Below are 26,350 nucleotides of genomic sequence, written 5' to 3' on the forward strand. Positions count from 1 at the left end.
ACAGTTTGGAACAATGCATCCACTTCATACAGGATTTTGTTATCTAATTCTGTCCTTGTCTGTGAGGTAGTGTACATTGCTAATATATTGAAAGGAACACAGAGTATAATTTTTGCTCTGTGGTACTGATCTAAAATATTCTCCCAAGCTAAAACTCATTTTAAACCAAGCTTCTAACACAATGCAATATACTTCGTATCTCTGTCATCTCCCTGACAGCTCTACGTAATAAATTACTTTAGCTTTGTGCTAGATGCAATCTGAATGCAGGAGAAGATGTTTTTGATAGTAATACTGATGTGAAAAAAAATTAAAAATAAATAATGTATGGTTTAAAATTTTATTTCAGATTGCTAGCTTATTACCTTCTTATCATTTTTGGGATTCAAATCAGTTTGTTATGTGTGCTTCCATAGTCTGAAGCTCCTAACTGTTACAATTTTAGTTCTGTGTCGAGTGTGGACTGGTCTGGACAGCAAGGATGCTTTATCCAGGCTCTTTTCCACTGCTGGGCAATGCAGTGATGGGATGCAATTTATTAACTGGAAGAAATGAAGTGTGTAAAGAAATCATCTGGAAAATTAATGTTGATGAATTCAGAAGAAAAGTCAATAACACTTGGGTATACAGCATGTGCTACAATAACTGCTCAGGCAGGAGCTGTTTGTTTGGGTAAAAAACAAGGTATCTCCACAGCCGTGGAAATACTTGATTGCAGTGATTAGTGACACAGTCAAAAGGCATGACTAATTGCCTTGTGCTTGGCAGGGCAGTCAAATATGGTTAAAGAAGTGAAACCTTTATGAGAAAAAGATGCTGTTAACACAGTTAGCATCTGCCTATTTTTTCCAAAGCTTTAAATGTCCTGTCAAATCTGTTGCAAAGTCTTACTCAGTTGTGCTCACCCTTCACTGAGAACCACACAAGAGAGGACTGGAGAGAGAGCCCTTTGAGTTCAGCTGCAAGACTGAATAGGTGAACTGTTCATGTTGGCTGTGGGACAGATGCACAGTTAAAAGGTGGCTGGACTTTTGGTTTGGTTTTGAAAGAGGAGGGGAATACATTTGCAAACTGCCTAGAGTTTGTTTCAGAATAGATCTAATTAAAGACTGTAAAGACAGCCTGTCTGCCAGAAATAGGAAGTATTGATCTAAAAAGATTTTCAGATACATTGCCAACCATACCAAAACCAGCACGTGTGGTACTTGGTTCAGTACGTACACAGTTGATAACTGAAGACAATGAAGTAGGGAAAGAACGTGAAAGACAAACTCCCATGGACTGCAAGCACTGAACGTTTGTTCTGAAAACATTACGGGTTACACCACTGGAATTGTTCACAATACGCTCTTATTTTATGGCTCATGGAAAGTATCCAAATACACTAGCTTCCACTCATAATGGAAAAGAGGGAAGTCCTCTTGCTTTTGCATCTGTAGAGGACATTCATGGTGATGGCTGATTCCAACAGATGTAGTCCAGTGACCAGTATTCTCCTTTTCAGGAAATTATATCAGTGAATTCACTGGAATTCTGAAAAAAAATTTGCAGTCATTTGTCAGTGGGAGTCCTAAACATATGTTCCGGGAGGAATGAGTTGCATTGTCATGAATATAGTATCTCTACTGTTACCTGCTGCTAAATAAATAGCTTATAGCTCAGGCTGAGATACTGCAAGATTAAATGCTGCATTAAGTGCATCAGATACGCAAACGGGTTCTCCTTGTGGAGTATTTGATTAACGTAAAGGAGTTTTAAGATAGACTTGTAGCTTTTTTTTGCTTGGAGTGACTATAACTTTAAACACTGTTCAGGTGTGTGTTGGTGGCATGGTGTTTGTGAACTTGTTTAAAAAACATCTGAAGTTTTATTCTCTCTGAAGTATTGAAACTCAGACCAACTTCCCTGTATCCAAAAGGAAGGAACTAAATTGTACATATTTAAAATTGACAGAAGGGTGCCCTAGAATAAAAGTACAGAGTTTTAGGCTTAGTTTTGAAAGCATAGGCACAGCTGAAAGAAGAAACATGAATCAACTGACCTAAGTGGGACAAGTCACCCAATTAGAGTTCTTATTAATGTGCTCAAATTTCCGCAAGAGTAGGCTTTTAATTATGAGTACGTTTCGTTCTTTGGCCAAGCTTAGCCTTATGATGGAAGATGTCTTGGCCTGAACCTGGTCTTGCCACATGAATCTTGACAGCACTACGGTTGACTCTGGTGCTTCTAGCTAAGCTGAAAGGATTTGGTGGATGTCATTATTTAAATGCAATGTTTTTCAGAACAATGACATCTTCAGTAAGTGAACTCACGTGGTCTAATGTTCTCGTGGAGGCAGCAGTGGAAACAGTTGGAAGTGTTGGTCAGCCCCCAGAACAGAGAAAGCCTCCAGCTCAGAGGAATAGTCGCAGGAGGACTGCCTTCTTCCCAAGGCCACTATGTCGAGCCTTCACTTCCTGAGGATGCAAAGAACAAAACAATCAGTAAAGACAGGTGGTTTAGGATATGTTGGGAAGAATCTGGAAAAAAGCAAGAACTCTGAAAGTCAGAGGTTCTTTATTTGTTTAAATCTTAGAGAGGATGTTGACAAGCAGTGTCAGCAAACGCATATGGTCATCTGCCCTGTGTCAGAGTAGGGGATCACCATTCTTGTCCCGACCAGGCTGCTCTCAAGCTTTGCTTAGCTCATATTATTCATGACTCAGTTTTGCACTTGCGCTTCTTTACTAGCTTTTTCCCTTGACCTGGAGTTTAAAAAGGAAAATATAATCTTGGATACTGTTCTTAGCTCTATGCCTAGACTGTTACTGTTCTAACCTATCACTGTAACCACCTTGCCCTCTCTGTAAAATAAGCTTTTCTAGAAATGCGGAATTGGAGAATGCTGTCTGTTTAGCTGGCTGCTAGAGCAGATGAAGGCAGTAAGAGCTTCGTATCCCTTGGGTAAATATGAAATAACAGTACAGACGAGAAGATCTCGGGAGTTAGCTGCACAGGGGATTTAGTAATCTGCTCAGTCTCTGAGATTTTCTGTTGTCTCCCTTCAGCCTCGCAATGTTGCTGGTTTTCGAGGAACGGTCCGCTATGCTTCGGTGAATGCACACAAAAACAGAGTGAGTATTTTTGGGTTATAAGGAGTGAACAGTAAGGTTATTTCTCCTCAGAACCTGTTTTCAGGAGCAGAGGAGTAACAGGTGTGAGTTGTCGTTTGTTACCTCCAGAAGTTAGTATATCAGATGAATTCCATCAGGTGGTCAAGACCATTGACTGTAAAATCAAAATTATGGTTCATTTATTGGATCCTCTCTAGTTTGCAGCCTTAATAATTTTAAATGTTGCGTTATCAGCCACTTTTTAAGGTGGGGTGGTGGGGGCGGAACCACGCTAAAGTGGAAATCGGATTAAGTGCCAGGCTGCTTGCTGCTAGTTTCTAGCAGAACTTGGCTGTGAATTACCAAGTGCCAGGTTCCCAAATCCATTCTCCATCTGGAGTTTTTAATATTAACATCATGCTGTCAGGTGAAGAGCTATCTAGTGAAAGCTAAATTTATTTTTCCCTGAAAAGAGCCATTATTTACATAGTGTCTGGCCTGTTTCATTCTAAATGCTTTCAGAAGTCTCATCAACATTATTCTCAAAGCACTCATTTGTCTTATTTCAGTAGTGTTCCTGTATAGACAATAAATTGTAAATCCTCTGGTTCTGCTGCTAAATGCTTGCCAGATGGAAACTATCAGCCCTCCTGTGTTACCTCCAGGTTTCTGGCTTTATTTGGGATGAGTCTATAGGACAGGCTCCATCATATGAGGAAGTTTCAAGGTTTTTTAGGGAAGAAGTTATTGTCTGCAGAAGTTCAAAAGTGTGATGTGGGGAGGGCAGCTGAATGCCATCTTGAATTCATTCTGTTTCCTGGGAGACACTGAGGAATCTGAGGTGTAATTTTTGGAAGAGCTGAATAGTGCCAGCTGTAGCTGGCATCAGCTGAAGGTATATTTAGACACAAAAATTGCTGTATAATGCATGCTATTCTGAGAAATAATGTTCTAGACATTGGATGTTGAGCACCAAACCCAACAAATTCATGTGCTTTGACAATTTCAGCCTTCATCCCCATGTTTCAATTTCCCATTTGCTAGGCCAGGAAGAGAGTGGTATGTGGAAATGCTGTAAGTCTGTAAATTGTTGTGGTGCTTGATGATGACTGTTTTGCAAAAGCCCTTGAGTAAATACTGTCTTGTGAAAAGTTTGAATTATATTTAGCTTAAAAATAGTAATAAAAAAGACTTTCTACACACAGTTGTTTGTTTGTTTGTTTTTTTCCTTAATGTAGGTTATTCCACATCCCATTAATAAATATGCCTCTCCTGTATACTCAGTGAGGAACAGTCCTGTGGAAAACTTATGCTTTGTTGTGTAGATAAAAACCTCTCCTAATATATTCACAAAAAGGAGAAAAAAAAAAAAAGAGGTTAACATGTGACTGTATTGACATTGCCAAGTTTAATAAATGCTTGATTTTGCATCTTTAGTCTTTAATCTGGCTTCTTTAATCATTGAATGGGAAGTATGACTTCTCTTCCTGCTTTTTAAAATGAGGTAGCTCATCTGGATAGCACACCTGGACTACTGAGCAGCATGGAACTTTGCTCCTCAGTTTTCATCTTTCTTTTCTCCAGGAGATGGGTAGACATGATGATCTGTGGTCCCTCTTTTACATGTTGGTGGAGTTTGCGGTTGGTCAGCTTCCATGGCGGAAGATCAAAGATAAGGTAGGAAACTTGGTGTCCATGCTTAAGATAGGGTGCTACATTTTTATTATTATGACTCCTATTATTCCTCCTGCAGCTCAGTGCAGCTTTTTGCTGAAGTAAAGTCAGAGCCTGCTTTTCATCAGATCTTGCTGCAAGATGCTAACCTGATTTTGTGTGTTCTGACGCACAGTATGGAGCTTGTTTTATTTGGAGTAGCTAGACACTTTCTTATGCACATAGTTAATCATATTTGATCAAGTGACTTTGACTTTGTTCTTGCAAAGCAAACAACAAAAGTGGAAAAGCTGAGCTGTCCTTTTGACAAATAAACAGAGCCTTTAGAAGGGCGGGAGGATAACGCTTTGCCATGCCGAACAAGCCAAATAGGAATTGCAACTGGAAAGTTAAACAGAACAAAACTAACTGTTCATGTTGTCTTGGAAATACTTTGTGCTAGAGAATAAAATCCCTGGAAAGAAATAGGTCACCTGTGCAGAAGTCTCTGCTAAAGGGACAGCTTCTGAAAAGTGTTTCTGACCTTTTGACTTCTGACTTTTGCCTGCACTGATCAACCTTGTTTTGCTAGGGACAGGAAAAGGAGATGTGTGTAGACGTAGTGTTGGGTCTAAGAAGAGGCCATGTTCCAGGAATGATAAGACTAGATGGTATTCCAGGAATGATAAGACTGTATGAATATGAAGCAATAGAAGAGATTCTTGGCTCTGAGATATTTTCTTTTTTCCAGGAGCAGGTTGGCATGATAAAAGAAAAGTATGAACACCGAATGCTGCTAAAACACATGCCTTCAGAGTTCCACCTTTTTCTGGATCATATTGCAAGCCTAGACTACTTCACCAAGCCAGATTATCAGGTAGGAACCTGCCTTTGCTACCAATCTGATGCACGGCACTCTGGATTGGCATTTGGATTTTCTAAAATTTCCATGCACGTGTTCGTATCTGGCTGAGGAATACCTTTGCTAGGACCAGGAGAAAAAGGTTGGAATGTACAGCTCTTAAACATCTCAAAAGTTTTTTTCTTCTCCTTCTACCATCCTATCCAAAATAATCCTGTACTCCAGCCCAGAAAACTCTTCCCAAGCAACAGAGTGCTTTGGCTTTCATTAAAACATGGAAGTTGTGTTTTAATGTGACAGAATTTTAGCACAGCTTGCCAAAGTCTGCAAAGAGCCTTGGCCAGCAGCTCAACAGTGCACACCAAGCCCTTTGTTTTCTTGCAGATTCATATTGTCCTTAGCTATTTTTCTCTTTCTTTAATATTCATCTTAACTTCTTTTTTTCCTCCCATTCACTGATGGCTGTCAGTGTATATGTGATCAGTTACAGTAACTCAACTAACACAATATATCTTGAGGCAACTTGATTCTGTGTCCCTTTGTTATCACAGTGGTTTTCTTTGTACATTAATGCCAGAGTGATGAAAACAACATTTTATTAGCATATCTGTGCAGTCTTATATGAGTGCCTGCTTCTGTTGATAGTGCATGAAATGAGTGGGGAAGTGGTAGGAGGGTGTTCCAGCAAACTCTCTCCAACAGTGCTTTTGTATTTTAGCCACATATGTGTTGCAGCATAGCAACCACAACTTTTTAAAAAAGAAAAAAAAGGCAAATGCTTTCTGGATAGTACAATGGAAAAAATAACATTTCCTACTAAGATGGAGGGCTATAGGGGGATGGAGGTAAACTGAGGAGATGCCGAGACAGCTGGATTTGTTTAGCCTCGAAAAGAAAAGTCAGAGGGGATCCAATTGCTATCTTCTGTTGCTTCAAGTACAGTTGTGGGGAGAATAGAGGTAGACTTCTCTCAGAGGCAGCAAGGAAAATTGTGACAAAATCTAGGTAAAAAAATCAGATTGAGAGTTCTTAAGTACAGAACAGGTACCTACAGAAGCTGTGGGATTTCCATCTTTGGGGATTTCCAAAAGTTGACTGGATGAGGAGCCCAGTCTGACTTTGCAATTAGCGCTGGTTTGAGCAGATGGTTGGATTAGAGATATCCAAAGCTCCTTTTGAACATACATCCTCCTATATTCTATTCCAGTTTAAAACAGTTGTGTCCTAACGGTACCGAAAAGCCATCCTTGAGATGGAAACTGAGATGTTTCCAGACAATTTTAGTGCAGTGCAAATAGTGAACAGCTCTTTCACAGGGGATTTGTCTGAAGCTGTGAATTGCCTCTTTGCCTTCAGTTTCTTACAGGTGCAGCTCTGGGAAGAAGCCTCCAAAAGGGAACTCCCCCAAAAACTCTGGCACCTGCAGCTTGCCACCAAACACTTATTCTTCTAGCTTGACTTGGAGGCCTATTCCAGCCAGCAAATTCTCCAAACATCTTAGCTCCAGAGATGTCTTTATGTTGATTTATCTGGATTTATTACTGTGAAAGATTAAAAAGTGTGTTAGATGGCATTTGAGTTTTTCAGCAGTACCAGACCCTCAGGGAAATTAAGGAAACTGGGGAAGTATGTCTACTAATCTATAAAGATATGGTTTATTTAAAAATTGGAATGACAAGGTTAGAAATAAGGAAACAGAATAGAAATAAGGAAACAGAATAAAACATATATGAATATAATTTGAAGTTACAGTTCACCATTTCCCTTCTTAGCTCCTTAATATATTTCAGTTCAAGATCTATGCTAATCACCAGGTGAGGATTGTGACTGAATGCTGTTCTGTAGCTGGACAGGTTTGGTGTTTCATATAGCTACCCAGCTCTAGTTGACCTCCTAATTCTCTTTGAGAGAAAGTACAATGAAAGGGCAGCTTCACTGGGCCAGACAAAAGGTTTGTCTGGCCTAGTAGCATGTCTCCAACAGTGTTGCCTGTGGGAAGATTATAAAAGAATGACTATTCAGTGACATTTCCCCTGAAAACCCTCAAAGCTTGAGGATCAAGGATCCTTCAGGCTCAAGAATCTCCTAAACCAAAAATGTCTTTGTATTTCGTAGCCCTCAATGAATTTGTCTTCCATGAACTTGTCCATCCTCCTCCTGAATTCATGTAAACCTTTAGCATCCCCCACGTGACAGGGAGGCACCACAGCCTAAGTGCTTGCTGTGAGAAGAACTCTTTCCTCTGTTTTTTCTAAACTCGCCACCTGCCAGCCTTGTTTAATGCCCCTTACATCTCAAACATGACTGTAAACGCTGGTCCCTAGCCCCTCTCCTGCTTCCCAGCCACACAGAATCTTACAGACCTCCGTGGTATTGCTCTCCAGTTACTCTTTTGCCTAGACTGAAGGATCCTAGTTTACTTACTTGCCTTTTGCCCAGAAGGAAACCTTTCCACACCTTTGGTTTGTGTCCTTCTCTGAACCTTGTCCAATTGTACCTTTGTGAGGTGGGGACTTGCCAGCATTGCATGTTTAAGATGTGTGTAGCCCATGGACTGCTAAACTGCAGTTATGATGTTCTATTGCATTCCTAAGACTTTCTAATATTCTGTTTTATCCAGTGGCAATGCAGTTCTGATTGCTCCCATCTCTGTGTACCAAATGAACCTTTGGCTTCTTTTGGCGTAGCATGAAGTTTTGGTAAAATCCTTCCCTCGCCTCCATCATTTTGAAGTGGGGAATGATGCATAAACACTGCATGTGAGCATCTGATAATAAGATCATTCTGACTGCTCCCTCCTCCTTCACTGTCTGAATTCTGATGTATTATATCTCTGACTTCTCCTGTTGTATGTCTTCTGGCTTTACAGGATGCTGGATATCATAGGATGCTTTTGGCTTTAGAAAGAGGCCAGACATGAATGTAAGAAGAGCCGTACTGGGTCAGCCCCTTCTTTCTTGCTGCTCTGTAAATGGGGACAGACAATAGGGGACTGGCCACTGCTGCTGTCCTCCTTGCTACAAGTAGTCCATGCCCTGAAGTTTGCAATGTTTTTCTTCAGCTCTGCCACCATCAGCCTTTGGGATTGTCCATCTAAGAAGATATGCTAGTGTGAAGGGTGGGAAAGGGAGAGGGGTGAAACACACCTATAGTCCTCACCACCATTGTGCAGCATACCTTAACTGTTGCATGAAGGAAAAAGCAACTGCATCTGTTATCTTCAGACTTGTTTTATCACTGTCACAGGAAAAAAGTTTTAGGGGTGGAAGGCAATGCAGATACTTCATCTCAGTGACCCCATGACTTCCCACCACCATCCTTCCTTCTCTGTATTGCTGTTTAAAAAAAAAACATATCTGATCTTAGTGATCTTAGCTGTACTCAGAAGCTGATGGGATGGTGAGCCTTTTCTTCCTGGACCTACTTCTCATGGCAGTCAAGGTTGCCAAGATCATACTTGGTCACAGACTGTGGCTCTAGATCCATGGGAAGTGTCTAGTTCCTAATTACTGACATCTATGTGCCAAGGCCAAGCCATCAAAAAGTATTTGTCAGTAGTCGTCTGCCTTCCATTGCCATTTTAGATCCTCCTAAGCACACTTTGTGCTGAGTGATAATTTTATCACAGTTCTGGGCCCCCAAGATCATGTCAGAAGAGGAGATACCAGGCTGTAACTGAAGATTAAGTGTGACTGGAGACCACTACTCTCTGATGGATAGATGGCACAAGCTTTGCCTAGGCATAGATGAGGAGGATTATGGTAGAATAAAATAGAGTTGAGCTGTAATGTGATTGATCTTACTTACACCTTGTGTTTTTGCACTTTCTGAGCTCGTGGCCTCTGACATAAGGCCTGTCCCTTTAAAGAATCATTGACAGTATTGGTTCATGCTTAGGATCAAACTTTTAGCACTTTCACGTAGGAGGATGTGGGCATATTCTGGGGTTTTGGACTCATTGACAGCAGGAGAGACATGCCTTTTCTCTGGCATAGTGAAGATAGGATGCAAGAAAGGTGTGTGAAAATCTTTTCTACTACAGTTGCATGCTGGGTGCAACTGGTAGAGGGATAGTTTCAGGTATATCTGGGGAGGCGGCTGGCTTCTCTTCGCAAAGATCCATCTTTTTGCAATGAGTAACAGAAAAGGAATGGTGACCTTTGGTTCCTGGAAGATTATAGAAATTGGGGTGCCTTTGTGTTGGGAGCCCGTAAGATTGCCTCCACTGGTGAACTGTGGATTGCATTTCGTCCAAGAAAAGGTGATTACATAACCTGTGATTGTATAAGAGAATGGCTGTCTTGTACACATCCAGAGCAGGTGTGGGAAGGTAAGAGCTTTGTATATGGACCTCTTCCTTTCAGATCCAGTCAATACCAGATATTGTCAGAGCATTTGGGAAAGACTCCCTGTGGACAACCAGTGCCAGTTTGAGCTCTCTCATGCTGACCAAGTTATTGGAAGTCTTCCATCACAGGCTCAGTGTTTTCTCCTAGACATCCCTCAAGGGGTTACAGACACGTATCAGGAGCATTCCCTTGTCAAAAGGGGACCCCTGCCATTTAAGAGGTGTGCCTAATATTTATTCTTCAATACTATATTGGGAATTACAGTGCGGATTAGAAACTTGAGCAAGAGCGACTTGCCACACCTGAAATTTGTGCTGAAAGATTCCGTCTTCCTAGATGAGCCCTGAAGAATTCAAGGCTGGAGCATCTGGACAATCCATAACTGTTTTGGGACCTTTTTCACTTGATATTTCAGGATTGACTTGTGATTCATTTCCTGAACCTTGGCCAGGAGAAGGCATTTGACAAGATGTATCATGACAGTTTAATGAGTAATTTTTGCACAATTGGCTGCTTCTCTCTCATTCTACGAGGCATTAGCCCAAAACATGGTGTGCTACTACAAAATGTGCAGTTAAGCTTTATGCCCTCATGAACATTAACATTTTTAATATAGAAACATGTTGGACCTCTTCTTTTTCCCACTAGTGGTTTTGGTACTCGAAGAGTTGGAATTGCACATTGTCTTGTGGAAGTTGATATGCTCTGACGTGACATGGTCTAGACCTGGCACATGGCCTGACAAGCCATGCCCTCACCAGCTTACATCTACTGAGTCATGAGTCCTTGTCCAGTGCTAGGGGAGGAAAGGGTTCCCTAGTTCCTATTGCTGAGATGCAGTTTGGTTTATCTGATGTATTTTCTTTACTGCTTACCCCTATCAGGTGTTAGATCTGTCCCAAAAGGAAGCTCAGGAGTCTGAACAGCCCTAAAGGGGCAAAGCTTACACAGTTCATGCTTTGCCCCTGTTTCAATAACATTCTCCTGTGACTCTGATAGCCTTCCAAGGGAGAATTCTGTATTTCTTCTCACTGGGGTGCTATGGATCTCTGCTTACCCTGTAGGTGAGGAAGAGGATCTGATCTGCATCTGTAGCCATTGCCTCCCTTCTCTTTCTGGACCCTGGAGAGGTGAAGTGATTGCTGTACAGTGCAGCTAGTCTGAATGAAATATACTGCCTTGTGCCTTTCCTGTTACCTCCCAGGGTTCCAGAATGGCCAACTTTTCCTTTGTATATGAGGAATTCCCAGTGAGACCTATTCAAGCTGTTGGTCTTCTACCACAACTTCCCTATGACTTGGAAGTTCTTTTCCAAATAAGGCCAACTACAGGTACTGTGATAATGGATTGCTTTCATAGGTCCCTATCTGCATGTGGTGTAGACCTGTTGGGCATACTAGAGGTTAGTCCTGTCTGGTAGCTTCATGGTTTAAGCCCGATTTTTAGGTTACAATTAGGCGTACATAACTTTTTACCTGGTGCGTGGATGACAGACATATGCATTCTTCTCAGCCAGTAGAGAGAAACTGGAATATCTTCCTGCATGAAGGAAGTCTTATGAGAAGATGTTACTTGGTCACCTACTACCTTTTCCTATGTTCCCTCATCACCTGAGCTCAGCCTTCCCTGAAGTCTCTTCATGTATCTTCAAACCCCATCAAATGGTTACTCATAAAGTTTTTGAAAAAAAAAACAAAATAGTAATATTGTTTGTGTATACCCATGCTTCATCATCACTTTCCTTGGTTTTGTATTCTGCCCAGATACCAAAAGGCTAGGTTTGCTACTGCGAAGAAAACCATAGAATCATAGCATGATTCGGTTGGAAAAGACCTCTAAGATCAAGTCCAACCATCAACACAACACCACCATGCCCACTAAACCATGTCCTGAAGTCCTACACCAACATGTTTTTTGAACACCTCCAGGGATGGTGACTCCACCACATCCCTGGGCAGCCTGTTCCAATGTACGACCACTCTTGCAGTAAAGAAAATTTTCCTAGTATCTAATCTAAACTTCCCCTGGCGCAACTGGAGGCCATTTCCTCTCGTCCTATGGCTAGTTACTTGGGAGAAGAGACTGACCCCCACCTCACTACAACCTCCTTTCAGGTAGTTGTAGAGAGCGATAAGGTCTCCCCTCAGCCTCCTCTTCTGCAGACTAAACAACCCCAGTGCCAAATATGGCAAGTCATCCTCTATCTGCCCTTAGGTCAATGGTATACAAACTAAAAAATTCTTAATGGATTGGTGTACACAGGCATAGCTGTAATGGTGGGCATTATATTCTTGCTAGAGAGGGAAGCTGAGCTCATTACATAACAACTACTTTTGGAAAGCATGTCCAGGTACATGAAAGATTAGAAGGGGACTCGGGAGACCCAGCATGGATTTATCCAGGACAGAGCATACCTGACCAACCTGACCAGCCTTCTGTGAGGAGGTGACTTCTTTTATGGATGCAGAGAGAGCAGTGAATGTTATCTCCTTGACTTTACACAGTCTCTCATAATGTCTTTGTAGCCAGATTGGAAAGAGATGGTTTAAGTAAGTGGACCACAAGGTTGATGGCAAATTGTACAGGTTGCTGGGTGTCAGAGGTTTGTGAGCAGCAATGCAAAGTGCAGTTGGTGACTAGCCACTAGTGGTATCTCTCAGCAAAAGTACTGCTGCTAATAGTGTTCAGTGTCTCCAAGTGTCTCCAAGACCTGGATAATGGGACAGGGCACAGAGCACACTCTCAGCCATTTCACAGAAGATGCCAGGTTGGGAGAAACAGCTGATATGCTGAAGGATAGTACGGATACTCAGAGAGACCTTGATGAGCTTACAGGAACCTCATGAGGTTCAGCACAGGCAAGTACAAAGACCTGCACTTGCGATGGAATAAACATGTGGAACAGTACAGGCTGGGGATCAACTAACAGGCTAGGGAAGAGCTCTGCTTCTGCAGACCTGTGTGTCTTAGTGGCAACCAGGAAGCAGTAGTGTGTCCTTGTGACAAAGCAAGCTAACCACATGTTGGTCTGTATTATGAAGAGCATAGCCAGCAGTGTAAGGGCAGTGATTATTACCTTCTGTTATGCACTTGTTAAATCACATTGGGAAGGCTGTGTCCAGTACAAGAAAGACAAACTGGAATGAGCCCAGTGGAAGGCTACCAAGATGACTGGGAGCTAGAGCACATGCCAAAAGGGGAGAGGTTGAGGGAAGTGGGTTTCTTTGACCTTAAGAAGGAAAGGATCAAAGGGGATCCTGGTTTTGCCTTGTGCTGTCTATAGGGAAGACTGAACTAGACTCTTCTGAGGTGCACAGTGAAAGGATGAGATGCAATTGTTGCACTCCACAACAAACGAAATTGCAATGAGCTCTACAGGAAAAAGTTATCACCAGGAGGATGTCAACCAGTAGTGGGATCTTCATCTTTGGAAATAGTCAGAACATAACTTGACAGGGTATTGAGCAAGCTGATCTGACTTTGAAACTGGATCTGACTTGAAGGTAAGCCCTGCTTTGAGCAGAGGGTCATCACCTGAGTTCCCTTGCAACTTAAAGATCTTTTGAGTTCCAGCCCTCTGCATCTGTAGCACCTCCTGCTAAGACTCTTGCTGTGCTCCTTATCTGATATCCTATGTAACTGAGGGATCTCTTGTCATCTTTCTCCTGGCTCTGCCAAGTTAGCTGTTCTGGGGCCCAGCAAAGGGAAACTCAGTATGGGAGGCTTGCAGTGACTGTGGAAACTCCTCTGGTCCCTAATAATAATTGTGTCTGCAAGCAGAGGATCCCTAGACAGGATCCAATAACTTTTTACATGACTTCTGGGAGCAGTGGTGGTGGTTGGGACTGTTCTGTGCAGTTTTCCACTCCACTTTCCTCCTTGTAAAACTTTGACCTTTCATCAGAAGTATAAAGGGTTCAGAGAAAGCTGAGAAGGCTCAATAAGACCATGGAACAGCTTGAGAATAATGGCAGCTGAGGATGCTACTATCCTTCAGCCTGTGAAAAAAAAGACCCTACAAGGAATACAACAGAGGTTTGTAAAATCCCACATGGCCTACAAAGTCAAATGCAGGCGCTACAGAAGAAGTTATGGCAGAAGGTACAAAAGTTGTTTTGACTGAGTTGGTCCTTGACAGCATGAAGGAATTTTGAGAATAAGACAGGTGAACTTCTAATTTTAGCATGTGGTTTCTTACTTCAGACTGCTTCAGTATCAAAGGAACGGAAGGTGGCAGAGGCAGTACCAATTTTTAAATGGCTTCAGAAGATACTAGTCCCTGCCACTGACATATAAATCACAAAGAATCAGAAACTGTGATAAAAGACTGGGATTAGTGGACAGATGGGTGAGGATGATCTAATGAGCAGAAGTCAGTATGGCTTTTATAAGGTGTGAAAACACACCCTATAAATCTGTGTGAAGCATAGTCTTAAATACTGTGTGTAGTTCCATTCCTGCATCTCAAAAAGGATATCATGAAATCAGAGAAGTTTTAGGGAAGGGTAGCAAGGAGGCTAGAGATATATTCACTTCCAGATACAGAAAGACTAATTATACTAGGACAGTACACTGAAAAAAAAGAGAGGACTACATGTACATGACATCTTCAAAATCAAACACAGATGAAAATGAGGAACTGCCAAATGAAATTAGTGGGTGGCAGGTTTGAATGAGCAAAGAAGATAGTTCATGCAATTGGTGCATTCTTTGCCACTGGACAGATATAGTTGAAAACTTTATGTATTCAATAAGTAATTAGGCAAATTAATGAGAAAACGTCCAAGGTTACTAAATACAAGAAATGCATTTGCTAAAAACAAGACCGTGACCCTTTAGTAACTCACGTTCAGCTTTGAGCAAGAAATTCCCTGCCAGCAGCAGCAGCACAACTCCTTTTTCCATCAGAGGTGAAAGGGGGCATCGTGACATGAGGCTAACAAGCAGAAACACAATCCTATCACATTAAACTGTCATAACAGTAAAATCCCTTTCAAATCAAAGAAGATGCTACTGCTGCCATGTCACATCCACTCTCTGGAAAGGTGTTTTCTGTTCCTCGGTCTGACCAACAGTCAAATCTGCGAACTCTTTTAATCAAATGTAATGCCACTGCAGGAGTGGAGCACCTAATTCTAGGTCACAAAAAGGAGGAAAAATATGGCTCAACTGAAAGCTGCAAATAGGCATTTTACTGCAGTTTGGTGGAAGGTGGTAGAAGATGGCAGGGTCTCCTGGCTTTCTGATCATGCTGATAAACAGAACTGGGAGGGGTTGTTCATGGTAATTTTTATTCATAACTTAGTGCTAATTCTATGCCCTAAGCCAAATGTATTTGTCACCATGTTGTCTCTCTGTATAGCCTTTAGGCTGAGTCCTCTCAGTTCTGCATTATTTAGCTGAATAATTGTATTAGAAAGGCAGGACCTCACATGTGGCTGTGTTGTCCTATAGCATCCAGTTTCTCTTTGACAGCAGAACATCAGATTTCCCTGGGTAACACATCAATGCATGGACTACTGCTGCCATTAGTTTCATTCTCTCCTAGACAATAGCTATTCTTAGAAAGCAACAACCATAAACGACCTCAGCATGCATATTTGTACCTGCTATCTGATAAAGAAAATTGTATCATCCCTTTTAAAGTTTTATTTTCTTCCACAGCCAAATGTCGCAGGCCACATTGTGCACAAGCATATCATAGGTCTGCTGACCAAGCTGTGTTTGAGACAGACACTGCAACGAGCTTGCATCCTAGGACTGTGTTTTCCTGTTGTGTTTTCGTCTTCTGGCACCCTTGAACTCTACATATCAAATGTACTATTCTGCATATGTCTAATCTACAGGAAAGATGAGCTGAAGTTAAGGCTTTAGAGTTAGAGTAACATGACAACTGCAAGATTTCATCAAATCAGTGTCAAAATGTTGCACGCATTTCTTTTGTAGATTTAAAAACACTTCAGTTACCAAGCCAAAACCAGCCTCAGAAACAACTGATACGATTTTATGGCATTTGCTTTCATTTCTTGGTACCTTTTGTAAGCAAGATGGAGACTATAAGCAGCACTTGGTCCTCATGGCCACACTTCAGATTTTTTGAGAGCGCCGCTCTCAGCTACTGAACATAAATTGTTTTTGTAAATTTATTCCAGCTAATCATGTCCGTTTTTGAGAACAGCATGAAAGAAAGAGGCATCACTGAAAATGAAGCCTTTGACTGGGAGAAGGCTGGTACAGATATCTTGTTGTCCACTAGCACCTCTACTCCACCACAGCAAAACACCAGGCAAACAGCAGCCATGTTTGGGTGAGTATTGCAGTTGTGCCAGTCAGACTATGGACATCCTCAGTAACAAGCTCAGTAATAACTTCATTTCTGAAAGATTTCAAGGCCTTCATGGGAAAGTTGGAGCTGCATGGCAGCCACCAATTGATTTGACTTTATATATGTTAACATAGATCTAAGGTGGTGGAACCCAGTTTCAGACCCTTGCTGTCCTGAAAACACATTTTCTACTGGAGATGAGTGTGTGGGTTGGAGTCACATTGAGGGATGTCTGTAGACCTTTGGCCAGGATTGATGGAGCCCAGATGCGTGTTACGTGGCACATAGCTGGAGCTTCTGTGAGACTGCCTGCTATGAGGCAGTTGCTTGCTGTGGGGTGGGTTTGTGCTCGAACACAGCAGAGTGCACACACTGGTCACACCTCGAACATGGCCCCTCGACCTTTACAATGTGTTTCATGTGCTGGTGGCAAAGGTACGCAGAGCTTGGTGCTCACAGATGGAAATGAGTCCAGACAAAAGTTGATAAGGCTTAATTGACTGGTCTGTCTTGGTGCTTTTGAGGGGGCTGATATTAATGGATAGCAATAATCCTTAGTAATATTATATAAGATAAAAGCCTCATTTGCTCCTGCAAAGAAGGGAAGCTTCTTCTAAGCTAAATATTGTGTAATGGGCATTTCTGAAGAAGTTTGCAGCCTGCGTGTTGAGTGCCAAGATGCTTTCACTGATCCATCTTACTGTCTTTGTGACTATATGTTAGGTGAAATCTTCCTGTTCTGTTTCAGGTTGTCATATCTGCGATAATGCTGCACTGCCTGTCTTCAACCTGGTAGTACCCTAAAAGCTCCTAAGGAATTTCTGTGGGGCAGTGTGATAGGCTTCCTTCTTTAAGTACTGATAATTTTACCTTTTTTGTTGCCTCTTCCATAGGGTGGTTAATGTCACTCCAGTACCTGGGGACTTGCTTCGTGAGAACACTGAGGATGTCCTACAGGGTGAACATCTGAGTGACCAAGAGAACGCTCCTCCCATACTGTCAGGCCGGCCAGCAGAAGGTCTTGGTCAGCCTCCAAACACCGCTTTCAATGAGGCTGAAGTTTGGGAAGAGACAGATGTGAATCGCAACAAACTCAGGATCAGCATCAGCAAAGTAAAGTATATTTATTTATCTTCTGTGGCTGTTTGATTTAGGGCAATGGATTCATAGACTGCTAGAAGCTGCCCAGATCTACTGATGTAGCATTCTACATAGTGCAGCCCAAAAAGCACTGTGGAATTTCCCTGTGGAAATATAAAATTACAATTTTTTCACAGAGTAAAAGCCATTGGGATTAATTTAGATCTTTATGCAAATGACATTTTGGGGGCCATAATGCTGGAGTTAATCTTTTGTGCAATCATTATATCATTACCTAGGATCTTGATACTTTAAGCAATGGAATTCTAGTCCTTGCATAGCTGATACAGTATCAGGAATGTCCCAGGTTCTGAAATTATAAACCAGAATTTTATTGCGTCCTAACCTCTTGTGTAAATAAATTTCATCAGAGATATCTTCATAAGCGATATTTTTCTACTTCTTGAATAATTGCTAATTTTTCTCTTCAAACTTTTTAACTTTCTAAGGGTAGCACAATATATAAAGAGTATCTAATGATGGCTTCAACCCTGTTAAGAGTGAGAGAAACTATCTCTTAATATTCTCATATTTCTGCATTCCAAGATCATATTAGACTTTTTAGCTTGCATAAAGTGTATACTTCAGTTGGTTTTCCTCCTACTCCCTAAGCTGTTTCTTGGTCCTTTCATGTAAATGCTATGTAATTTCTTGGAGTCATCCCCACTGAATGATGATTCCATAGTAAATGTTAAGTATGAGAATCGACCAGTTAGTTTATTTATTAGATCAACTTACTTACTGTAAGTAAATTAGTATTTGTTGTGTTGATCTCAATTCTTATTTAAAAATCAGAATGTCACATAGTATGACATCAGATACATACAGATACAGAGAAACCTTCATCAAGCAAACATAAAATATTGTCGGGGCACCTTGGATTCATTTCAAAACCTGTCTTTAATGGATGTTTGTGGATTAGCATGTTAAATCTACCAGTCTTCTCGGTCTGACCAGAATTCACTTCAGTCTCTACTGGCACAAAGTTAGTCCTTCTTTCAGCCCTGTAGATATCTCCACTGGCCTTAGTCTTATTAGAAAACATTATTCATGGACAAGAAATAATGTCATCTAAGTTAAAATTCTCCAATGCAAATAATTTGAATCAATGTGTTATCTGTATGGAACATTACCAGAGGCATTACCCAATACTGAGCATTATAAACCAAGTTCAAATCAGCTCTTAATCTCTCACTGGTGAACTGTGTGCATTCCCAGAAGTTCTCATTTGAAGGCAAGCAAAATAAGAAAAGCCTGGTAGAGTTAGGACAGTTCTGTTCCGCAAGATACAAAAAAAACCCCAAAAAAACCCCGCACACACACACACAAAAAAACCAACTAAAAAAATGCCCAAAAGAGTATTACAGAAAAATCCTGGTAACTCCTATGTGTTTTTCTGTTCCTTTGAACCATGAGGTGTCTTGATGCTCTTCAGACAGACCGAGATGTGTACAAGGGAGTCCTAAATGTCCTTTCTGTGTGCTAGTGGTACGTCATGTCTTAGGAACCCAGAGCTGTCATTCACAAGCTAGAGGCAGGAGAGGTTTCTTCAAGATCCACAGCACAACCAGGTGACTCTCCTGCCAAGCGATGTGCTATTTCTTGTCAGTTTACTGGCAAAGGAGCTTAGGGAGTTAGTCAGTGTGTCAATGAGCACTTCAGTTCTGACAAGCTCTGTAGCTACGCAGAAATCTGTGAAATAGAGCCCATTACGCTCTCCAAAGCTAAAGAAGTCTGTCCTTTCTCTCTATGAAGGTTGTTATCTTCAGTCTGATTCTTGGCTGTCCTTTTGCTTTGCTAGGCTTATTATCTTTAGTCTGACTGTTCTCTGAGAGAGAGAGGTCCCTGCATGACCTTGGGTCTGCGGAAAGCTCTTACAGATGTTGTAGTTGAGTATATAACCTGGAGAACTTTCTTTAGAGGATCAAGATTTAAAAAAAAAAAAAAAACAAAAAAAAAAACCCAAACAAAAAAACAAACAAAAAAACCTCACCAAACAAATAAAACCAAAAAAGCCCAAACCACCCTGGGAATTAGGAGGTGGCTTAGTCATATCAAGTTCACGGGAAGTAAAAGTATGTACATTGCAATATAATGCATGGACCCTGCATAGATGAATATTGAGAAACAAGGGCTCTTAGACATCTTGGATCAGCAGTTAGGGTTTGTGCATGCATTAGGTTAGCCCATGATTACTCCATTCAGGGTATCTGAAATGCAAAGGCCACCTTGTAAAGATGTTTGAATGCTTGAACTGATTTAAAGTCCATACCTTGTTTTAATACAAGGTAATTGCCAGGGCATATGGGCCCTTGCATTGCTTGTGTAGATTGTGAAAATGCAGCTGAAACTGTATCCTTGAAGAAAGCACAGAGCAACAGTGAAAGATGGGAAGTCAATGTGTTTGGTCAGATTTTGAAGTTCCCTGTGTTTATTCCCTACAGACTCAGTGTATGGTGGAAGAGGAGCAGAGAAATGGTGTCTGCCCCAGTTCCCCCGTCCGAGTGCCTCCGGAGTCCCCTACTGCACAAGTGCGCTCCCTAAGATATCGCCGTGTGAACAGCCCTGAGTCAGAACGCCTCTCCACTGCTGATGGCAAAGCAGATCTACATGAAAGAAGGTTTGCTCACCCTCTGTAGCCTCCTACTGCTTTTAGCAGTGTCTTGAGGATTGACTGTTGAGACCAAGCTGATCATTAGATCAGCAGGCACTGGAAGTTCATTGCTGGGTGGTGGTGTTCATGGGCTTTATGACCTTTCTGATGAGACACTCGTGTCTGTTAACAAGGAGAGTTAGTGGGAATGATTCTCATCCTGTTCCTGGATGGGAAGGAGGGACATTTGCCAGAGGGAAGACAAAGCATCAGATCAGAGATAATGTAAAGAGTCATAAAGCTTTTGGCTGGCCTGAGGTGGGAGGGAAGAATGGATCTTGTTAGAATATATACAGGGATGCATGTATTCTGGGAGCTATCTGGCAGGTCCTGATGTGGTGGGTTTCATTATTTCATTATTTTTCTGTTAATAGTAATAATAGTATTTGGTTTTCAGCATATAGCATTGCATTTGTTTGCATGTGAAAAGTACATGTGACACCCTGATTTTGAGGGTAATAAGAATACCTTCTCTGAGATCCACAGCAAAAAATAAACAAAAAAAACAAGAATAATAAAAATAATGAAAAGAGGCTTTTTAAAATATCATGTGCTGGAGAACACGTGTAACAAGACATAAGCCCTTGGTACTGGTAACCCCCTTCACATCCTGTGTCATCTTCTTCCCATTGAAAGTCAGGGCACGGACTGTGGTTGCAGGACTCACTGGTGAAATGGCCCGTCTAAAAGAGATGGGGGAGAGACAGGCCTTCTTAGAGAAAGTCTGACAGACTTCAGCCACGAGGAACAGTCACAAGGAGATGGTAGCTGGAAATGCAGGATCAAAAAGAACTAGAAAGAGGATGAGCCCCTAGCGCTACCCCCAGTTTGTTAGGTACTGTTTTATTCTGGGGGGCTGGGGGAAGCTGTAATGCTTCTCTGTAACTCAGGAAAGATTGTTTGTGTTGCTACTAGGGTTTGAATAATAATTCTTGGATCTTGCTACCTCTTCTTTTTCTTGCTCACTAGAAGGTCTTTTTAAAATAGGAAAGGAAAAAAAATATTTATAACAGCAACACTGTATATTCACTGAATGCTTTTAGCTCCTTACTTTATTTCTCCCACTCTTCCTTGTCTACTCAGCATCATGCGAACTTAATTCAGAAAATGTGTGTTATCCAAAATGCATCCCTTTCTCCTGCCTTCTTCCCTCAGCTCCTGCTTTTAAAATCAAGATCTTTTTTTCATCTTCCAAATAGGCTGCACCAAGTATGGTACAAATACAATCCCACTCTGCCACACAGTCTTCTTTTTATTCTGTTTCTGTCTTTTCACAACACAGACCTGACTCCCAGCACTGGGAAATTCTTCTGGCTTTCTGGAGTAGATTCTTCCACTCCAGGAGTCTCTCCTCTGCCAGTGAATGGATTAAGACATTGGCTAAATACAGAGTTTCTTGTATTTTTTTAGCAATGTCTCTTTAAAATCCAGTTCTTCACACACACAGTATAGGCCATTTTTCATTCTTACTTTGCATACTTTTGTGTTCCCTATTCACAATAATATATTTTTAAGACTAACAAATACAGCCTTGCTTCTTTCAGATCCATCAGATGGCTTCTGCTGAGATCTTTGGGTTTTGCTCATAACTTCTTCTGCATCAACCTTTGGTTCACCTCCTTCTCTACTTCCCCTTCCTTCATCAAAAATTTTTCGTTTTTGCTTGTTATTCTTTCCATCTCAGCTCTGACTTTCCACTGTGTTAAAGATTTAAGTTTTGCTTAGTAACCCTCATCCAATGGTCAGTCCCTTCTCTGTTTCCCCTCATGCTTTCTCACATATGGAAGGCTTTTCCCAGAAGAATCTGTATGGTCCTTGTTGAAATCCTTTTGTAAAACACACTGCAGCTGTCTGTTCCTGGGCAGCAGACACTGGCTTTGTGCAGCAAGCTACTAGCTTCTGTGATAGACAGAGAAGAAAAACAAGCAGCAGGTGCAGGCCAAATTAACACTGTGGAGCAGAAAGACAGAAGTGCCACTGGCTTTTCCAGCTGAGATGCTGCCAGGGCCATTGGGGCACAGGAAGCTTCCAGGACCTCTTTGAAAGGTATTTCTGCATGGCTGCAGAAGCTGCTGCTATTTAGACTATGGGCCACTGAACATTCTACTACCCTTTGTAAAAGGATACTTGCCATATTTCCTTCCTGCTCCTCCAAAGTATTTTGCGGTCAGCTGTGCACAATGGGATCAAAGATTCTTCCTGTCTTTGAAGAACTCTTGTGGCTGCCTTAGAGGCCTCAGTGGCCACCACAGAGATAGCACAGTGCAGCTGAAGAGGTTATAGGAGCCCAGCAGAGATGCTGTTAAGTCAGGCAGTAGATTTAGGATTTAGGGGTGATTTGGGGTTGTTTTTTTGTTTTCCACAAACCAGTAGAACTTAGCAAAGGGGAAAGAGTATATTGGTGTTGGGGGACGCTGATTATCATTCTGCCATCACCAGGGAAGAGAGATGCTGAATTGGCTGTCATACTGAAACAACTTAGGGGAAACATCTTTATACCATTGTAGGTTCTAAAAAAATAGTTTTGCTTAAGCCTGTCTTTCTGAAGCATACCAAGAAATGAGTGAGATGGACTATATAGGTTTTCTCTCAGCTCTTATGATCCCTAACTTTAACCACAAACCTGATGTATTTTTAATGGTTTCATGTTCTGTCTTTAGATCTCGAATGGATTTACCTGGCTCTCCGTCACGGCTTGTATGCTCCTCCCAGCCAGCCCAGATGCTGTCCATTGATACTGGCCAGGCTGACCGGCAGGCAAGTGGTAGGATGGATGTGTCTGCTTCAGTGGAACACGAAGCCCTCAGCAATGCTTTCCGCTCAGTGCCACTTGCAGAGGAGGAGGACTTTGATAGCAAGGAGTGGGTTATCATTGATAAGGAGACAGAGCTGAAGGACTTTCACCCAGGTGCTGAGCCAAGCACCTCTGGAACCACGGACGAGGAGCCTGAGGAACTAAGACCTATTGAAGAGGGTGAGGAGAGAAGGCGCTTGGGGGTGGATGCTGCCGTCAGGCCGAAGACGCATGATGGGCGAAGTCGAGGTATGCAGCCTGTGACTGAGGAGGACAGTTCCCACAGACATGAAGGACCTTCTCAAACAGTATCTGACAGTAAACATGAACAGCAGACAGGAAGTCCAGCCCACTCCCCCCTACATTCAGCACCAGCTATCCGACAAAGGAGACGAGAATCTGAACCTACTGGTCCTCAGAGACAGGTAAGTTCCCTGGGTCTGTATCTTGTTGCCTAGCGTAGCATCATCTTAGGAAACCTCAGCTGTGCTGGAGAAGTCTGTGATGCAGGCATGGATGCTCTTGTGCCACTCTTTCTGACAGTGCCTGCAAATGTTGTGAACACCTTAGAAATACTCCCTATAGCTAGTAACGTTGTCCCCCACTAAGGACACAGTGTTATCAAGATCTTTCAGCCACTTTGGCACAGGGAGAGGAGAGCACAGCTGTGGTTATGGGTATCAATTCTCTTATTGCTCTCCCATGGTGCTTCGTTTATAACTGCTTAGTTGTATGGAGGTGTCGCTAGCAAATTTTCTCCACATAGTTTCTCATCAGCAACAGCAGTGTATGGCAAGAGAATGCCCACTAATCTAATTACACAGCAGAACTGGGCAGGCCTGCAGCAGTGCAGATCATAAAATAACTCCCTAAATTAAACTTTCTTCTAAATGCCTAATAAAAAGCTCACAGTAACCAGCACACACGTCCCATCAACCTTACTTCAGTGACTGGCATTGTTGTTAACAGGTATTTACTCTCAGAAATGTTCTTTACCTAGTGTGTTTTTTTCCAGACGGTTGTAGAGGGCTTTTTTCTTTAGTTTTGTTTTTTTTCTGTGGTCCTCTGAAGATACAAAGAAGTTCAGATTTTAGTGGGAGTTAATTTATTAGATTACCTGGAAAAACATGATATACTGTTAGGCTCAGAGTTCCTCTGTCATATTTAATCTTCATTTCTCAGACATTCAGAAGAAGGCTGTCCCAGAGTGTTCACTGCAAGATTCTCCTGAGGGCTTTTTGTATTTTTACGTTAACAAAGCTCTCTCATGCACATGCAATCCTGCTGCAAAGAGCAGGCGAGTCTCAGGTCACGTACACAGTGATACCCTCCTACAGCAGTCGTTCGTGCAGTCTGCTTGTTCCCCTCTGGAAGACGGTAACTCCACCTCCCATTGCATCTTGAACTTATTCTCTAAGGGAGTGTTCACTGGACTGGAGCATGTTAAAAGAACATCCTTCCATTCAGACCTTGCCCAGATTCTTCTCTTCTCCGGATCCTGGAGAAGTACAAGAAAAAAAGGACTTTTAGTTTTGTTAGCAAAACATGAGTGATACAAGAAACTATATAAAAAAGAATCAAATCCTTGCCTGCTAGCAAGGTGTTCCTTGCTAAGGTGTATAAGGCTGCAGCATATACAGGAAGGAGAGAAATACTGACAGCAGGCACTGGAGGGAATGTCCTGCTGAGCATGGAATAGCAGCACTACATGCTTCTCATGAAGACTGCATCCAGTCACAAGGTTCCTAGGTGGAGGCGTTTGCTGTATAAAGCCAATATGTTGAATGCCCCAGATACCTAGAGATTGCACAGGCAAGATCAGCAGAGTTGGAAGGGTCTGTGTCTGAATTTGCTCTGTCTGTACACTTATTAGGCTGGTCAGTGCAAGATCTGCAAGATGCGATGAACACGGCAAGAACCAGCTAGTAAGAACCAGCTGTAAGAACCAGCAGGGACACATCACTGACGTATTTAGTGTAGCTAAAGAAGGCTGGAGGTGCCTTCTTGGCCATGGGATGTAATACTGCTATGTGAAATGACTGGGGGAGTTGGGTATGAGGCAATACAAAGGCTGCTTATCACAGCACAGTGATACTTAAAAAACAGGCAAGAAAGGTAAATCAGTGGGATTGTGGGTGATCACTGCTAATATATTAGACAGCCTTGGTTCTCCAGCAGACTGCGCATTTTTTTGCTCCTATGTTCTGAAATACCCTTTAGTTACTCCTGGGCCTAGCTTTGTACATGCAGACCAACACTGGACTGCTTTGGCTGGCCAGGATTTAGTTGTGCTTACTTTGGTGTCTGGATCTTTCAGTTGCCTCTAGACACACAGCTTTGCAGTCACATTCATATTTTTCCATTTGCTGTCACAAAACCAACTGCGAACTCCCAAAGGAAAAATTACTTGGTGCCTAAAGGAAAGCAGAAGCCTGTTCTCCTTAGGTACAGCAGAGATAGAGGGACAGTTGGTTGGGATGCTAATAAGAAGTTGACCAAGGACTCAACTAATGGAAATTCTGAAGGCCTCACTAGCAATGACTAGCAATGTTTCCTGTAGCTCAGGCTCGGGCTTCCTCTGTGTTTGATTGAAACTGTGATTAGATAGTGTGTGTTTATGAGTAAATCTTCCTTATCTTTCAATATGAACTGAGTTTTTAAGTAAAAATGTCACTAAATGCAGAACTACCATGACTAAGGTCATAGGTCTTACTGTACCAATTTCGGACCTCATTCTGGTCTCCCAAAAACTGGTGATCATCCATGGGTGTCAGCAGAGTACTAACTGAGAGCAAACAGGTAGTACCTGCTCTAATGCTTTCTTCTGTTCCTCTATTTTCTGGCTCCAATATATAAGCTGTTACTTTTTACTGGCAAAAAAACAGTGACCTCTGGATTATCATAGAATCACAGCATGGTTGAGGTTGGAAGGGACCTCTGGAGATCATCTAGTCCCACCCTCTGCTACAAGATGGATCGACCAGAGCAGGTTGCTCACAACAGTGTCCAATCAGAATATCTCTGAGGATGGAGACTCTACAACCTCTCTGGGCAACCTGTTCCAGTGTTCAATCACTTATGGTAAAAAATACTTCTTCTTATGTTTAAATGGAATTTCCTGGTTTTCAATTTCTGCCCATTTCTTCTTGTCCTTTCACTGGGCACTACTAAGATGACTCTGGATCCACCTTCTAAGAAGAGTTTGTATCCACCTTCTTTTTCTCATCAGGTATTTATAAATGTTGATAAGAACTGCCCCCCCCCAAGCCTTCTCTTCTCCAGGCTAAGGAGTCCCAGATCTCTCAGCCTTTCCTCAGATGAGAGGTGCTCCAGTTCCTTCATCATCTTTGTGACCCTTCGCTGGACTATCTCCAGTATGTCCATGTCTCTCTTGTACTGGGCAGCCCAGAACTAGAACACATCACTCCAGGTGTGGCCTCACAAGTGTTGAGTAGAGGGGAAGGACCACCTCCCTCAACCTG

General features: G+C 42.1%; 1 protein-coding gene across 1 annotated transcript in view; it reads left to right on the top strand.

Moving 5' to 3' along the window:
- TTBK1 (tau tubulin kinase 1) overlaps positions 1–26,350 on the top strand; it is a 93,108-nt gene that overhangs the window by 40,428 nt on the left and 26,330 nt on the right. The window contains exons 6-12 of the mRNA XM_086460737.1: positions 3,048–3,113; positions 4,677–4,769; positions 5,497–5,622; positions 16,109–16,263; positions 17,175–17,394; positions 19,866–20,041; positions 22,735–23,293. Coding sequence (XP_086316863.1) covers positions 3,048–3,113; positions 4,677–4,769; positions 5,497–5,622; positions 16,109–16,263; positions 17,175–17,394; positions 19,866–20,041; positions 22,735–23,293 — 1,395 coding nt within the window. The remainder of the gene's footprint in view (positions 1–3,047; positions 3,114–4,676; positions 4,770–5,496; positions 5,623–16,108; positions 16,264–17,174; positions 17,395–19,865; positions 20,042–22,734; positions 23,294–26,350) is intronic.

Source organism: Leptosomus discolor, chromosome 2 (genome assembly GCF_034619465.1).
Source record: "Leptosomus discolor isolate bLepDis1 chromosome 2, bLepDis1.hap2, whole genome shotgun sequence".
In the NCBI taxonomy this organism is placed as follows: Eukaryota; Metazoa; Chordata; class Aves; order Leptosomiformes; family Leptosomidae; genus Leptosomus; species Leptosomus discolor.